General features: G+C 43.8%; 1 protein-coding gene across 4 annotated transcripts in view; it reads right to left on the bottom strand.

Annotated features, from left to right (window-relative positions):
* Positions 1-17,877, bottom strand: part of VRK2 (VRK serine/threonine kinase 2) — a 37,419-nt gene that overhangs the window by 1,006 nt on the left and 18,536 nt on the right. For 2 of the 4 annotated variants that reach the window (XM_039567900.1, XM_039567901.1), the window contains exons 8-13: positions 17,567-17,699; positions 8,147-8,267; positions 6,274-6,332; positions 4,910-5,094; positions 1,804-1,977; positions 1,323-1,499 (exon numbers count right to left, since the gene is read on the bottom strand). In XM_039567900.1, coding sequence (XP_039423834.1) covers positions 1,323-1,499; positions 1,804-1,977; positions 4,910-5,094; positions 6,274-6,332; positions 8,147-8,267; positions 17,567-17,699 — 849 coding nt within the window. Of the gene's footprint in view, positions 1-547; positions 642-1,322; positions 1,500-1,803; positions 1,978-4,909; positions 5,095-6,273; positions 6,333-8,146; positions 8,268-17,566; positions 17,700-17,877 lie in introns of those variants that run through there. The other 2 variants (XM_039567902.1, XM_039567903.1) reach the window with 2 other exon arrangements.

Here is a 17,877-nt window from a genome sequence, read left to right as displayed (position 1 = left end):
CTGTCCTTGGCCAGCCTCCACCTCTGAAAGGATCCCCAAACACCACCATCCCACTTCTCACTTAGCCAAGACTTAAGAATCTTTTCCACTGTCCCTTAGAACCAGGGACAGCTCTGGTTTCCTACAGAGCTTTCCATTACCAAGCTCCTAAATTATGTGAGAGGAATTCTGCAAAATGAAGCTAAGAGAACCCTGCCTTTTTTCCTTCTCCAGTTTCTCACTTGAATGGCTTAAATGTTGCCTGACACCCATTTAAAGTCCCTCCTATTGTGCAGAATATTCAGTGAGTACCACGGAATGGTTCTACATAGAGACAGCACATTTAATCCTACTGGAATAGCAGCTTTTCCATTAGAAAAACTAAATCCAAACACAAATATAATCTAAACACCAGCCCAGTGATTGGTCCCTTTTCTGCAAAAACTCCACCATTTGAGGACTAGGAAGTAACACTGGAGTGTTTTCCTGTTCAAAAGTTGTGTTTGACTTGTCAGACTCCATCTCCCCTGCTGGCAGCCAAAACATCTCCCAGGATGGTTCTGCTCACCACTGTCCTGCCTGGTGCTCTCAGGTACAGCTGTGCTTTTGCTGCTTCCCTCTCCCAGCTTGTACCGGAGTCTCCAGGCAGTGATGATCAGACTGCTTGAAGCAAAGAATTTTGGATTAATCATAAAGCTACCTTAAAAGTTGCATTTTTGTGCTTATTAGAAACTGTCCTCATTTAACCAAGTTATTTGTTTCTGTGAAAGAAAACCAGGGTGCAATCTCCTCACTAAAATACACCAAAGCTCCAGAGAACAGGAGCACAGGGTGATCACCGCCAGGGATGTGGTGCTGCATTACTTGTACTAAAGCTGATTCATTTTTTCATTTTTTTTTCCTGTACAGTTGAAGAGTAAGACTGAAACTATTAATTCAGCCCTTTTATGCACTAAATTACCAATAATAGTCAAGGTGAGTTTGTTAACTGCTAAAATCCTCTGATGTAAAACTCTGAAGTTTTCCACTACACAGAGAAGGAAACTCCTGAACTTACTTTCTACCATGCAAACAGCAGGGTCCACAAAGGGATATGAGTTGGGAAATCACAATCTGCATTCAAGTGCAGGGCTTTGCTCTGCAGCTGCACTGCACACTGCAGTGGCAGCAGGCCAATAGTACAGGCAATTACCCACAAACCTTTAGTGTTCGCGGCGAACACCGAGTTTGCATACACATCGTTGAGGCTTTCTTGGAGGGGTTTTTGGAACTCTTCTTAGAAAAGCTGATCTTTCCTTCTCAAGGCACTTGTGACTGTTCTGTGGTAACACCAAAGCCCTCACCTTTTTTGGGTGCTCAGGCTCCTGACGAGTAGTGTAAAATCTAAGTGGCTTCTCTTCCACCTGGAATTGTTGGTGTGTTCCCCGAGTGTGGGGCCTGCTCAGGCAGCTGGAATGCTCCTCGTGGCCCCTGTTTGTCTTCTGCTGCACTGGTTTTGGGGAAGGCCTGGGCAAGGGAGCCTGTTGAGGTAAGACAGTAACTGTGTGCTGAAAGGAATCCAGTACGTTCAACTTATTCCAGATCCTGATCTGGCACTTGGAGGCGCCAGGTTTGGGGCAGATCAGGCCCTCCTGGCACTTATCCCCTGGGCCCTCAAGTTCCTGTTTGGAATACTGGAAACCAGCAAGCATCTGCCAGCTCCTGGAGTTTGTGACAGAGCCCTTGGCTCTTTTCCAGCCCTATTCTTCCTTGCCCTCCCCAAAAGCTGGACATGGAGCTAATGAACAGGGAGATCTGGTGCTACTGCAGGGCCCAAATCCTCACCTGCTGCAGCTCTGCCTTGGGAGGCCTCCTGTTCAGTTTACTTGGCTTTTCTTCTCCCAGGAGCTGTGTGCCTGACCCTCCCACACACACTTTGTTTTGACAGGCAGGTTCTTCACCTTCCAGCTTTTTTCCCTTCTTCTGAGCTGGTTTTGGTGGAGGCTTTGGGAGGCGAACCTGGGATGAACAACAGTGAGCATTTTGTACAGTGAAAAAAGCCCAGAATTCACACAGAAAAATAATGATCTTCACTGTACATACACACCTTAAACAACAGCATCATTTTCCAAAGAGGACTTAAAGCAAAACTTTTAAGATTTCACTTAAAAGTTCCAACAGGACTAGAAGTGAAAATAAGTGGTTTTACACCTAAAAATTACCATATTTCATCCTAACGAGATTACAGCTTGGTATTGATGCAATTATTTTTAGTCTGATTTCTACAAGATCAAGTAAGCAGGGAGCTGGCCTCACCCCACTTTCCCTTTGCCACAACGTCAGCACTTCCACTGTAGGGGGAAAAGCTGAAAATATTTATTCAGGGCCAAAAACTGTGGTAAATAAATTTCAGAATTAATGCAATTAATCTTTTATCACCTATCTCTGGTGTGCAATTGGAACCAAGAACCACCTCAAGATTAGATTATGATACTATACAGGGAGTAATATCCTAAAATCCTTGCTCTGTAGCAATCCACCTCATCAAGGAGCTGGTGCTACAGGATCCTCTGTTACAGGTGTCTGCTGCTCTTCAGAAGGGAATTAACCCCAGATCCCCTCATTTCCTGTGTACCAAACTGGTACAGGTGCAACCAGACAGATCAGCTGGAGTCAGATCCTGCTCACAAGCAACAAGTGAGGAAACAGTGGCTTGTATGCAGTGGCTCCCACTATTCCTAGGTTGTCTCTTCAATGGGAGAAGTGTTTGGTGAAGAAAAGGAGAGTGAGAAAGGGAACGCTGAGATGAAAAGTCAGGCCTAGGATCACTAGAGGCATTGCCACGAAGACAGGCAGTAGGAAGAGCCTACCTGTCATCCAGCACTGTCAGGGCTGCAGCACCAGGAGCACCAGGCCACTGAAACATTGCATTTTCTGAAAACAGCAATAAATTTCGAGAGAGTTCAGTTAGCTGCCCTCTCTACTTGTACTTAAGTACTCCTTACATCCTTTGAATAACCCTGACATTGCCTTTCTGCAGCTGTTTTGCAGCGAGTGTTTAGAGGAAACTGGCTCATGTCAGCAGCAGAACTGGCTGAAGGAACAGGCTGCAGTAATACACAGGTGATCCTGGTGCTCTCACTGTTCCAAGAAGTGAGACACTCAGCATTACAGACTTCGCTGAAAAAGTGCTGACAGGTGCCAAGATTTAGTAACACACAGGCATTCCCTCTGATCCTGTTCCTGGCCATCAAACCCAATCCCACTGAGTCCTGCGGCACAGGAATGGTGATAACTGACACTCCTCAGCCAGGGATTTTCCAGGGGGGTGTGACTTGCAAATAGCCAGTGCTGCAGCAGTTCCTGCAGCCTGCAAGGTTGGGATCATCTTTTATGCCACAGACTGTCGAGTCTTAGGCCAGGCTTAAGAAGGAAACAGAATTACTATTTAGTGTCTGACTCTGAGAAATCAAAGATTCCTGTGAAACAGAGATCCAGCAAGATCAGCTGGAGATCCGTTAACAGCTACCTGATGCTGAGTCAGTTCACAAAACAGTGCAAACTTAAAAAAACTTCTCAAATAAGTGAGGACACAGTAGTCACCATCACAGCCACAGAAGTCCTGCACCAAAATAGCTTTTGGTTTTGTTAAAATTAGAAAAAAAAAGGGGTAAAACCAGAAAAGTCAATAAAGTGCTAAACTAAGTATCTGTAATTACCAAGATCAAAACCCAGTGCCTTTTCATTAAACGTGAACTTTTGTTCTGCCTTCCACAATACGTAAATAGTGCTGACAATTGGTTTGTGAGGCACTTGCTACAATAAAATCTAATTGTATCATGAGAGAAAGGTGACAATCAGGAGATCATGAAAAAATTACATATTCTCACTGGTGGTTAATTAGCCATGCAAAACCCCCTCAAACAGATATTCTCTTCTATTAGGAATGATTACTGTGCAGGCCTACAGATGTCAATACCACAGTCATTCAAATACTTCTTTCCCTACTAATTGAAGGTTGTAAAGCTCTGGTGCCAAGGTTTTGCTTCCAAAGAGCTAATTTATGACTAGAAGGATATTTTATGTCTTCAGTTGCAGCAGCTACAAAACTCAGCAAATCAGAACCATCTGTGCACTGATACTTGAATCACCATTCATCTCGCAGCCTATCAGTCACATTAGTTTGCATCCTGCATTCTTGGCTCACGTACACTTGTGATGGTCCAAAGTTCACCAGGAATATTAAAAATGGATGGGACCCTGACCCTGCCTTATTGCACACGCCCCAGAGCACCGCACGGGGCTGGTGCACATGGGGACTTTCATAGGAACAACGGGACTGACATTTCTCAGGAAAACTGCTAATTACCTCCCTCTCTGCTTAGGGAAGCTGGGCTTTATTAACTCAGAGCACTGGAGGAAAATAGCACAGGAGAGCTGTCACTTGGAAAATCCTGTGCCAGTGCACACCAGCAGCACAGCTAAAGCCACAGGAACATCTCCACACTGGGGCTGCGGGAGGATAAAGGCAAATGACAAAGAACAGCCTGAAAGCAAGAAAATGAATTAAATGCTGTCACTAATAAAGGTAACTTTGCTTTTAATCTGGGACGAAGGAAAAACCTGGCATTCAGGCTTGTCTTCAAGATGTTAGTGAACAAAGTCCTTGACTTCCCCATTATCCTGAAAGTAAATCATTCTCCACAGACCTACTGCTTTGAAGTGAGAGCCTGTAGGTCAAAAGGACTCATGGCAGTTCTTCCTCCTTGAGGGCTGACATTCCACTTTTTAGCAAAGCCAGGGGAAACAGGAATTAACAAACATGGTGTATTTAAGGCAGAAGAACTGCTGTGTCAGTCTCATCTTGAGAGCTTTAACTATTTCCTCCTCTACAAAAGGAAAGGCAACAGGCAGGAGCTATTAGAAATAATCCCAGAGCTGTCCCACTCACTTTGGACACCTTAGCAGCGCAGTGATTCCGTGTGCACGCTGCTGCTGCGGAAAATTCCAGCGGGCCGTCGTAGCGCATCCCACTTGACTCCAGGCCATCCAGCAGGATTTTCTTCAGCACTTGATACTTCGGCTTCTCATCATAAGCTAAGCCAGAAACAGAGGCCAGAAACTTGGCTATTTCACCTGTAGAGCAGATTTGACTGTGAATTTCACTGAATGTAACCCCAGAAGTTCAGAAAGGATTTCATTCCAACACGGATGCCAATCCTCCGCTGCCAAACGAGACAACACAATTTCAGCTGAAGACACACTCAAAACACAGAACTGACAATGTCTTGTCTTTTTGGGAGGAGAAAAGGAAAAGACCGACTTGGATAAACAAGCCAGACCTTAAGTGCTCCATCTCGTTATGCTCATGCCCTAATTCCCACAGCACTGACAGCTATCCAAGGATAAAAATTAAAATATTTTATTGACAAGTATTGATAGTTCTCTGTAAAAGAGAAAAGTCTTTGATAGATTACAATATCCCTTTAAATATTAATTACTCTGAACAGTATTATTTTAATCTGCATAAATACTATACTGGGAATGCTTTGGAAAAACACTTTTTTTTTTTTTTTAACTTCAAATGCTACTATTGTTTTTCTGATTGCATCCCAAAACAGTCCAACAGCAGCAACATTTTTCCATCAAGTGGTTCAAAAAACAGGGAAACCACTCAATGGGCAGGAATAATGCTAGTAGGAAAAACATATGGGGGGTTCAAACTTTTCTTTCAGTTGAAGACCCAAGTGTATCCTAAAACTGGAGTGCTACACCAGATATTAGCATCTGGTCAAATCCCAGCAGGAAAGATTTATTAAATATGTATACACATCATGAATAAATTTTGCCTAATACACAATGCATTCCAATAATTCCAATACAAAAGCACTAGGAAAATAAGGGAATAAATCAAAAATAGATACTGACCTTTGGTGTTTTCCCTGGGTTACTTTTGTATTTCAGGGAAGGAAGAAACAAGACAAGACAAAGTGTCCATCCATTTGCTTTTTTAAACTCTGAGCACCGAGCAATAAACCTTTGGTAGACAGTTGCTTACTATTTCCATACTAACAGCTACTTCTGTTTCCAAGATAGTCACTGCTTCCCAACACCTTGGATTACATATGGCCAAGATCCCTTCTGTCACTCCATGGGATACATCACAGACTGAGCAAGATTCTTTTTCTTTTTGAAGACTTTGTTAAATTTGTGTTACTTCCACTTCTCTTCTGCTCCCCCCACCCCGAGTCAGACATTGAACTGTGTTTAGGAACAGGCTGAAGAGCCATGGGGTACAAGTGCAAGTACACTTACTGCAGCTGCTTCCAGGAGAATCCCACCTCAGCACTGAATCTGGGAGCTCATCCATAAGTCTGAAACAACACCAGAGTGCAACAATTTAATGCAGCTTTGGAGCAGGTGATTCCTCATTTGGGATTTAGGAAGACAGCAAGTCTCAGTACCAAAGGGAGTAGACCTCCAGGATAGCTAATGATTCACAGGACTGCTTTTGAACCCAGATCTCCCCTCACCAGCTCCATTTTTAACTCTTTGCATGCTGCTGGTTTCATCAAGACCAGGCTGATACCTAAAACTGCACTTTAAGTTTTTCTTCACAGCTATTTTAAGCTTTCTACAAGGAAAAGCAAAAGCCCTTTAAGCAAAATGGTTTGTTCTGATTTCAGATTGATGATTCCCATTTCTAATTTGGAATTTAAGCAGTTCTGCTTTGCCTTCCCATCATTTAGCATGAGGTCCTCTCTGCCATGGAGCACAGGGCTGTCAAAATTACACCAGGCATGGCAGGGCCACAAGGGAACAGGGAGGTCACATCACCTAGAGTCCCACACGCTTCATTAGCGGCAGGGCCACAGGTGTAATTCCTGTCCATCCAGAAACAGGAACAGCAAAGAAGCTCAGGATCAATTCCTAAAAACAGGAAAAACACCAGCCCTCATCTTGGGCAGTCCAGCACCCACAGGAACCTGAAAATTAAGACAGTTAAGAGGAACAACCTGGACAAGATACCTAATTCCAGGAAAGTAATTTATTAGAGTAAGAGGATATTTCTGATGAGTGGAATCTGTGTAATTTTCTGTGCATTTCCTTGAAGCCTCTGTTTGCTCAGCATCCTGGAAACATGAGCCATCCAAGGGTTAATGGCGAGGGAGGAATCAGCAGAGCAGCTTGATTGATTAAATTGATTTCCCATTGAATTGTATAAGTGTTACCTTGCAGGGGGCTGTGTAATGATCAGAACTTCTAAAGGAGAAATATTAAATGTAGCAGAGGGTGTCAATATTTCCAGCTGCACTCGGCCCCGTGCACAGGCTGCAGCCACCCTTCCCGGTGCCAGGAGCCGCTGCCCCACGGAACCTGAGCATTGATTTCCAGGGATCAGCCAGCCCCAGCGGGTACCTCTGGTGTGACTTGCCCTACTAAAAAGTTTGCTGCCTCCTGCACTTGTGAGGTTACTTCTGGGTAACTCCTCTGCTGTGCAGCCTGCTACAGGTACCACGTGCAATTAAATCCCCCAGTCTCAGCTGTGAGGGCAGAGGAAGCAAACACTGATCCACTGTTGCTTTAGTAAGCTCCAAGTAAGTCATGCTGAGAAAAAGGAAAGATTTTCACCAAGCTCCTTAGTGTTTTGGTATTTAATTGTTTGTAATGGCAGTAGGCTTATGTAACATTAAAAACCTACAGAAAAACATCTGAAAAACAGTATCGTATAGAAAGTTAAATAAATTGAGTGCACATGTGGAAAAACCTCCACGAGATGTTTGTACTACGGTCACTACAAAGCGCCCGTGCAGTTTAACGGAACCACACAACAACCTTCTGTATGTACACTAAGGCCTGTGCTAATTTACAAATGTTTTCTTTGAAAAAAAAGAGTATTGGAAAAATACACAGCAGACAAAATGCCTGTGTACTGTGCACTGGAATTCCTCCTCTCCACAGCAGCACAGACATAAACATGCAAAGGAGGGTAGACGTGCACATAAAGTTCCCATTTTAACTGCTTCCAACATCACTCTTAATTAAGGAAAATTGTTTTAGCTTTCTCCTAAGGTGCTGTTCTACAGCATGGAAAGCTGTGTTTCCCAGAGCTGGGAAATGGTGAGGATGCTGCAGGGTTCCAGGCTGGTGTGTCCATGTTGGGGGGGGGGGGCGGGTTTGTCCTTACTTTGTTTTCGCAGTCTGGACAGCTACAGGGTCCTTGAGGTTCTGCTCCCAGGGCAGCTTCCCACACAACCACTGCAGCATGCAGTAGCCAAGGATCTCAAGGTCACCTCGTCTGGATGGGGCTAAAATGTGGGAAAGGGGGAGGGGGAAAGAAAAAAAAATACAATTAAGAATAGGAACCTCTTCTTAGGAAATAGAAAAGACTTTGATTGAACTGGTGCTGATGAAATATGAAGAAGCCAAATGGGCAAAGTGTTTTGTTTGTTCAGCTGTATTAGACCTGAACCGCCCCGGCATTTGGCCACAGGCCACAGACAGGCAGTGACTTGTTCCTGCTCAAGTGAGGGTCAGCTTCCTCACCTCCTCCAACTCCATCCTTCCTCAGTCTGGCCTGTCACATGGACTTGATCCCCATGGCCTCTGACATGATCCAGACAGCCCATAACTGAGTACCAACACTTTCTCAAAGAGCCAAGCAGTAAAACAAAGAAATAAATGTCTGCTGCTAAATTGCTAACACATGTTCCAGGAAGTCCATGGGGTCCACATTGGTCATGCAGGGACTCTGTGAGAGCAGACTAAACACTGATGGCCTTTCCTGTTCTCCCGCAGAGCCGTTTGAACTCGGATGCTGGGACAAAACTGCCATCTAGTGTGCACTGCCTCACCAGAGCCTGCTCCCGGCTCCAGCCGTTTCTGTGGAGCTGTGCACAACCCAAAATACACTCGCTCTTTAGCAAAGTCCCGGGTAAACTGCCCACTGCAAAAAGGAAGTTATTTCAGGAACAACTTACTCTTGCTCTGCACACTGCAGGCAGAACACAAATACAGGAGACAAAATTAAATCAAAAATTAACCCCATCCCCGAGCATCATCTACACAGAGAAACTGAAGCTAACCTATAGATTGGCTTTTCCTAGAGAAAGAGGGAGGGGAAAAGTGCAATACCAACAGGATTGCTATTGCTTGCTGCTACCCAGAGGAAACCACACTTGCTAAAACTGAACAAGCAGGACCACTGCAGGATTTCTTTGACTTCCAGCCTACAAGTTTGCACGTCAAAACCACATGGAATCTGCAAAACCAGAAACTGTTTGTTGTGATTAAAGACAGACAGACGTAGAAGTTAAATTTATGCTTTTCCAAAATTAATTTTTGCTTTCCAGGAAGGAAAGAAGAGTTCAGACTTGCTTGGCACTTTTTATCCAGCATAAAGACCAGTAGCTGAGCACTGTGCTGTTAATCCTGCTGTAAACAGATATCCTATTTTATGGGCCCTCATTAAATAAATTCCAGAAAGTCACTCAGCAAACTTATCTTTTAATTTAAGAAGTCATCTGCTAAAAGCCACGGTGCCAACACATCATAACTGTTGCTTGTTCCTGTACACACATTACTGTAAAAGCAGCCGATTAGTTTTTATACATTCCCTATCTTAACTGCTCTTAGGCTCGGGATTATTAAAGGCCCCTGGATCCAACACCGCTGCGCTGTCCCTCGGGCGTCGTTTATTTTCCGCCCTGGATTCAGCAACGTCCTAATGCAAGACTTGGCTCCCATATTAAAATAAAAACACAATCTCCACCACTTGCTGTTCTGTAGTGATTTCTCTGGCCATAAATCTCCCGGTAACTGTGGAACAATTCCATTCACACACATGTGTTCACAACTCCTTTTTCCATTATGGCAATTCCAGATTAGATCCATGTAAACCAGCGTTTTTGACTGCAGATCCTCCAATTTTCACAACGCCTTCCTGGCACCTGTTTGTGTGAGAGAGGCTACAGAAAGTGGCCTTTTGAGGAAAATTGTCAGAATTCCAATGGACAGCTTTTTTCCGGGGGGGATTCATTGATGTGCATCTATAAGTAACAGCAAACCAATCAGATTTCAGAAGTTACCCCAAGATAAGTCATTTTCTGTCAAAACAGACCCAGAGATCAAAGGTTTTTCACAGTTTGGCCATGACTAATGACCTTCCCTCTCACCTGCAGCTCTTGCAGCCACTTCCTGACTAATCCTGGGACAAAGCCATGACAAACCAGGAGCCTTGGCTGACACCTGCCCAAAGCCACAGCGGGCACAGGGACAAAAAGGTACATGGAGCTAAAGCACCCCTGCCCAGCAGTAACAGGAAATGTTTCACAGGACACAGTAACTCCCCTATCCCTTCATCTCCCAGGTCACCACAAGTGCTGCTAAATACAGACTTTTACCTGGGTTTCTGTAGAACCACACGACAATCTCCGTGTTTGATCCTTTGGCTGTACTTGCTTATTTCTCTCTGCTCCATGTAAGCTAAATCCCTCAACTTTTTAAATCCTTTAGATTCTTGTTACAAAGTATTTGATTAATCTTTAATGAGTTAGTATTGTCCATGGACAATGGAATTATTAGATTTTCATGCCAAATAGAGCACTAATAGAAACATTTCAATGATATGTTTACTTGCAAAAATAAATCTGCTCACACAATTGAAGATTACAGGAATTCTTGATAAACATCAACGGCGAGAAATCAATCTGCTTTCACTTTAAATACGACAGCCGGGTGAAAATAAAACAATTCTGCTTGATAACTTGTCACAGTTACAAGAGTGCACACTCCAACCAGTACTTATTTAAATCAAATCCTTACTTCTCTCCTAAAAATCTTTCTGGTTCTTATTTTTCTTTTTTAATAGATGTTTGATTTCTGCTTTTCAACTCACAGGATTTTTTTACTATTATTTTAGTCTCATATAAAGTAGTATTTAATGGGAACACATTGGTGATGTTTTATTTCACAATATCTTTAATTTTTTTAATTTGGAGATTTAAGGCCTGAGTCTGTTCTCAGTCCTGCCAAGATAAATCAGGAACAACTCCACTGAAATTGATGAACTCACAAGCACATCAATGAAATCAGAGTTTTAAATATACCACAAACATACTCAACATGCAGGCACAGGGTCCAATAACTCAGAATAACCGAAGCAATTCACCTGAGGAGAAAATAAGTGATGTATCTCCGTACACTGGATTTGGCAGCTATCTCAACTCTAATTTATATTCAGATTATTATTTCCAAATAGATCAGCGATATCACAACAGCCACAATATACTCTCAAAACTCCACTGCTCCCAAGAACTCCTCTGAAACTGAAGTAAAAATAGGAGTTTTCTCTATGGCCTCTGTTGAGCTGATTTTCTCCAGCCTTTTGTAAAGATCTAACAAGTGCCAGATTAAATATTCTCTTATTTTTAATTAGCACTGTTACATGATAATTTCACTATTGGTGATTTTTTGGATTAGAAGCTTTTCACAAACAGGAGCATTTTGGTTGCTCATATTGCATGGACATGCAGTGGCACCTCCAACTCTCGCTGGCATTACAGAACACGAATTCCCAGTAACTCACAAATAGAACTCACACCACAGCAGTAATCCAAAAGCCCATACAGGAAAGGAGGGTTAACATGACCATGGGGAAATACAATTATGACAAAAATGTATCATCACAAAGTGATATAACTTAATTCAAGGCTGAGATGATTAAAAACCAGACAAATACAAGACTTGCCAACAATCAGTGCTTCTATTAGGGGTAGGAGAAGTGAAAAGACAAAAAAAGGAAAACCCAAACTGAAACAAGCAGATAATGAAGTATTGCTTTCCCCAGGTCCCCGTCAGTCTGAGGAGCTCCCTGCAGCAGGACAACGACCAACGGAATAGAGTGAGGCTCCAGGGAAAAGGTAACAGAAGTACATTAAATTTATGATACAGTTTAGTGCTTGGAGGTCATTCCACAGAGTTATCCAGCCTCAGACAGGGCAAATTCCAGCCAGGAACCACCTCCTCTCATGCCCAGCCCTGCACCATCAGCTTGGTACATTGCTCAAGTACTCCCTGACAATAACCACCAACTCGGAATGCTGGAAAGAAAAATCCATGGCACCACCACAGCTGGAGTACAGCTCTTCCAGAGAACTCAGTCTGTGACATGGCAGAGAGGGACACTTCCTGTGCCAGCCACGGTCTCTCTCCAAACTGGGATCCTACAGATACACACTTGATGGGTTGAACAGCTCATGGGCATGGAACACACAGCAGAGCTGCCAGGAGGGAACAATCAGGACTGGTGGAATGGCATGTGCTGAAAGGAAGAGGGCTGGGGTCCTGATCTGGTGGGGACAAGTTTATGCAGTGGGAAGGTTGGAAGGTGCAAGGGAACTTCACCACAAGATGTGGGTGGGAGATAAAATGGTGGTGGCAGGAGATGCCGGTACCTGGTGGGAAGCAAAAGGTTCCAAGCTTGCAGTAAGGAGAACGTGTGGCAGGAGAGTGGGGACAGGAAGTTTTACTCTTCTTTCATATCTGTGTGGCAGAAAAAAAGAATCAAAAAGGTAAGGGCCTTATAATAAGTAGGGGTGGGCAAGCAGCTGAGATTCACTGCCTTTCTGAACGCCTGGTGTAGAGAACAACAGCCAAAATTAAACAGCCCATTCCCAGGCACAGTCCTCAGTTGTGACAAAGTTGTAAATGCTCCTCATCTTATTCTTGCTGCTTCTGGACATACCTGGCAGGACAGAATAAGCTTCCAGAGGTGGCTGTAGGAGCCTATCCAATCTTTTCCTTGCTAGTGACTCTTCTTTCACTTATAACCACTTCCTGCTCCCTCTTCTGCTGGGCACACATTTCTAATCCAACTCTCAGGAACTAAACCATCTTTTTATTTATGTCCCATTACAAAGTTCCACCCATTTTTTGCCACACTAGTTATATTTTCCTTTTATTATTTAGGATTTACAGTTTGTCCTGTACACAGTCTTTGGGAAACACATATCAAACTACAGCAGATCAATAATTCATTTGACCGACAAAAAAGAGAAAAAAAATCCTGCAGGCTCCCTCTGAATCCTAACTATGCATGGGCAGATGCCAAATCAACCTCTTGATCCAGAGGCACTCAGAGCTCTGTTCTCTGGAAGCAGGCTCCCAAAGAATGTGTTTCCAGGCATAGGTGTTTATATTCCTGCACATCCTTCCTCACAAAATGAACCCTGCACATATTTTACTCAACAGAACAGGAAAAATGGCCAAGCACTGAGCTGTGTTTTTAATACCACAGACCAGCTGTCAGAGCAGCGGGGAAAACCAGCACAAGGGCTGCAGGGCTTTCCCTGCCGTCAGCCCAACGCTGGCGTTGCCCTGGACAAACCCAGTGTCCCAGCGTTCTGACAGAGCTCACGGAGCACACACGTGCACTAACCCCGTGTGAGGGGCACAGAGATGCCTGTCCAAAGTCCCCACTCCTGTGGAAAGCAGCATTTACTACTCCAGGTGTAGATATCAGTCCTACACGGACTTCAGTGGGGCCTCCACTGATGCAAGAGATGGCAACACTGCTCGGAGTTACTGTGGAACGCTGGGAGAAGGGACAGGACTCATCTTGGAATCGATGGCAAACACAAATATATGCTGGAGGGAATTCAGCATAGACAGTTCATACTCTTATGCTCATCAATGATAGCAAATTAAAACTGGGCTAACGCACTCAGTGCACAGGACTGGAGTATTTAAAAGAACCTCAATATGTTAAGTGCAGTAAATCTCCAGAGAAATTAGGTATTGACTGCATGCCTCACTGAGGAGAAAATCTACAAAAATCCATAGGAGGCACTGATCCAAATATTACTTTTTAACACTAACTATGTAACAATTTTTTAAACGTACACTGAGTACAGATATAATTCTCTTTAATTATCAATCAACAAACCAAAATGCAGTACTGTTTATGCAGGCTGGTCTTTAAAAGTGAATACAGTGAGCACACTCCAATGCGACACTAAAACCAATGACGCAGTTGTGCCCTGTGAAATTTGCATCAAAATAAAAAGGGTTTCAATTTCAAATACCCACATGCTGGTTGGGATGGGATCCTGCCACAAACCCAGGAATGCCAGTGGTACGGGTTGGATCCTGTGGCAGAGGCCAAGTTGGGCCCTACTTGGTTCCAGGTGAACTCCAAACACAGCTCATAGGAACAGCACATCCCACTCTGCCTTACCAGAGACTGTCAGACAAACACGGACTTATCCCACCACCCAAAAGTGTTTCCCCGCAGTGGCCACTGGTAGGAACCTTTCTGGATCCCAGTGGACTGCACAACTCTACACCTGGTGAGCTCCACAGAGAGCTTGGGGAATAAGCCAGCACGCAGCTGGGTTAAGCTCTGCATTCAACTACAGAAACTCTGGCGTTGACTTAAATTACTGGGAAGGGAATGCATTTGACTGGCTCTGTGCAAGGAGGGTATCAGCTCCAAGCATTGCCAAGAGGCACTTTTGAAAGCTACAAATTCCTAATTTGGTTAAAGCTTCAGCACGTCCCTCGAATCACTGCATGTATTCAGTAGCTGCTTCATGAGCAAGTCAAAATGTTCTCATCTGTCCAGCTCAGCATAGCCACTGATGCTGTTCAGGGGGCTGAGATATTTATGATGCTACACACATGCAGCAAATGCCCTCTGGAAAGGATCTCATTTATATAAAATAGCATTTAAAAATTAGAATTATATTCCTAGAGCATTGAAATAACAAAATACTCCACTCTAAAAAGCTGGAATGTGACACCAGAATAAAGATTGTCTCTGCACCTTCCATTTGCCAACATTAAGACTTTTCACAACACCCCACCTCACTTTATACATGAGACTGTGCTGAGACTCCACCACAAGTGGGGAATCCAGGAGACTGCTGAACACAGAAGCCTTTTGCCCCAGCTACTGGAAGTCTTTCAGCACCCTGAGACATCTCTGTGACTCAACCTCACACCAAGAGAGCAGGGAAACCCATCGCTGTGTTCTGCCAGCTGGACCCATGCAGTCCAGCTGCACATGCAGATTTTCCCTGGGACCTTGAGAGCTCTGCTGGCAAGTGGGAAACTCAGGCAATTTGACCTTAATGGACTCAGGTTGTCTGTCATGGTTTAACCCCAGCCAGCAAATAAAGTACCACACAGCCACTCATCCCCTGCCCCTCCCTGGAAGGACAAGAAGGAGAATAAGGGAAAAAAATTAAAACCCATGGGTTGAGATAACAACAGTTTAATACTCTCAATAAAATTTTAAAAATACTAATAATGAAAAGGAAGGTAAAAGAAAGGAACAAAAGGAACAAACCCCCTGGCACTAAGTGATGCACAATAGAGCTGCTCAGCACCACCTGAGCAGTGATCGGCCCCTCCCAGCCAACCCCCCAGTTTATCCACTGCCCCTGTTATCCTGGGATATGGAACATCCCTTTGGCCAGGTCAGCTGTGCTGGCCACGCTCCCCCACAGCTCCTTGTGCAGCTCCTCACTGCCAGAGCACGGGAAACTCAACAGTCCTTGACTCAAGGTAAGCACTGCTCAGCAACAACGAAAACATCCCTGTGTTATCAGTGTTACTCTCATCCTAAATCCAAACCGCAGCACTGCACCAGCCACTGGCATGAAAATTAACTCTGTCCCAGCTGAAACCAGGACATCATCACACAATGTCAGAGCTGGCATTCCATGTGAAGAGTTTGGATGCTCTGCAACATACCAGATCCCACATCATGTTCTGTAGGCTCTTCTAGAAGAAGCACCAGAAAAATCTGTGGATTTTCTGTTTGTAGCTACTAAGCAAACACTTTTCAAGTGTAAAAGGGGGGGTAAGCTCCCTCAAACTATCTTTCTGAATATTTTGTTTTGTGGTGTCCTCTGCTTTTAACCAATTCTATCATGACTTTAGCTACTTGAGGAGGTTATCCAAGACACAGATTACAAAACTTACCTCACACTTCCTCTGCACACCTTTTGCCACCCAAGCCTGTAAAATTTCCCTGCACTTTCAAATAAAAGGAAGTATCTGTCCTGTAATCACATACCCATCCACAAACACTACCAAACTGGCTGCTATAACTACCCAACTGCCAAATCCCAAATACTCCAGCTTCCACCCACCCTTCAAAGAGCATCCACATCAAATACTACTGCACAGCCACACCGCTCACACCACCAGGCAAAGCAGGCAGAGTCAGGTCTCCAGAAAACACTCTGCATGCTTGGGAGGGCCAGAAGCCTCCAAAACAGATGCTCTCCTCACCACAAAATATTTTCTAGCAGGTGAAGTGGTGCAGTTGTCTTAGCAGGAAATACTTGCTGGTCTTATTTCATTTTTCCTAATGACCAGAGTTAAACGACTGCAGGTTTTAACAGCTCCAGCAAATTATCAAGACCCTCTACATTACATGGTCAATGGTCCTTTTAATAGAAAAAGCAATAATATACAGTTGTTTGTGCCAACTAAAACTCGTTAGAAAGTATTAGTTTAAGGTAACAGTTCAGCAGCTATTAACAAGCACAAATTCCTGCAGTTATCACTCATGACACTGATCCTCACCAAGCTGGCAGCAGCAAACCATCCCTCCTGTTTGAGATGATCTTGGGGGTGAAGGAGGGGAAAGGGGAAGGAAAAGTTAACAAAAACACTCTTGTGTAGCAAGAGTCAAAGTTTTTCAATAATCGCCATTTTTTTCACTAGCATAACATTAGAATTGACTTTTTGTCTTGCTGACATAGCAACTAAGAAAGTTGTGTTGCATTGACCATATTGATTGTGAACAATGCAGCCATCAGTGGGACTTTACACCATATATTTTCAATATTGACCTCCCAGTCCCTTTTCCATGGCTCTCTGGGTCTGCTATTGGATTTGGACTGCAGTGTAATAAACAGCTAAGGTTTAATTAATGGTAAATGAATACAAGACATAGGTTATGACTTTAACTAATTAGGGAATTGTTGAATTAAGTCTGCCTTGGAATGCAAGGCAGTACAATCAATATCCAATAAAAGGACTATGTATGTAATTTACCTGCAAATGTGTTTCCAATACCATCAAAGTGAGTTTAAATAAGTAAGATATATGAAAGGCTACTGGAAAAAGATTTCAAAAAGTTAACACTTTATGACTTCAAAAAAGGTTTTTCTCCTTGCAGAAGGAATGTCATCTTGAAATATCCTCCCATAACACAGATGGTGACACTCAGACACAGCTCTCCCTAAAGGACAGTGCAGACTCCAAACCCTTTTCCTTGACAATGCAGCATTAGCAAATCCTGCCTCTGCAGGGTACAGCAGGCACAAACCAGTCCTCCCAACATGAACCAATTAAGTTGATGTTGAGCTCTTCTCAGGGTGTCCTGGGCTGCAGTGCTGTGCGTGCAGAGCCTCTCAGGGTTCCTCATGCTGCCCCTTCCTCCAGCCCTGGGGAAGCATTCCCAGGCACACAAGGAGGTCACCCCACGAGGGGCTGAGCAATCCCCAACACTGCTTCTCCTGTGTACAGCAGCTCTCACAGCCTGATTACTCATTCTGTAATCACTCATCTGAAATAAAAAAAAGAAACCTACCTACTCCCTTGTGGGCATCTATGCTGGTAAACTCTATTGTCCCATTATGGCCCTTCCTAGGATTTTCCTGATACTGTTTGTGGTTCCCATTGGGACAATATCTGTAGGAAAGTCCGTAATCTGCAAGATAAACCTGGAAGACATGAACAGACAAATGAATAATGCTTTTGTCCTTTGAAAGTATAACCTTTATAATTAAGTCTTAAGAAACTGATAGGTTAAGGACAGCCTTAGATCTAAATTTTATTAAACCAAATGGTGCCTCAGGATAAAATATGTACAACTGGGGGCTATAACAGCTGCCCTCCCCA

The sequence above is a fragment of the Corvus cornix genome, chromosome 3, assembly GCF_000738735.6.
Source record: "Corvus cornix cornix isolate S_Up_H32 chromosome 3, ASM73873v5, whole genome shotgun sequence".
In the NCBI taxonomy this organism is placed as follows: Eukaryota; Metazoa; Chordata; class Aves; order Passeriformes; family Corvidae; genus Corvus; species Corvus cornix.
This window is presented reverse-complemented; position numbering and strand designations above follow the sequence as displayed.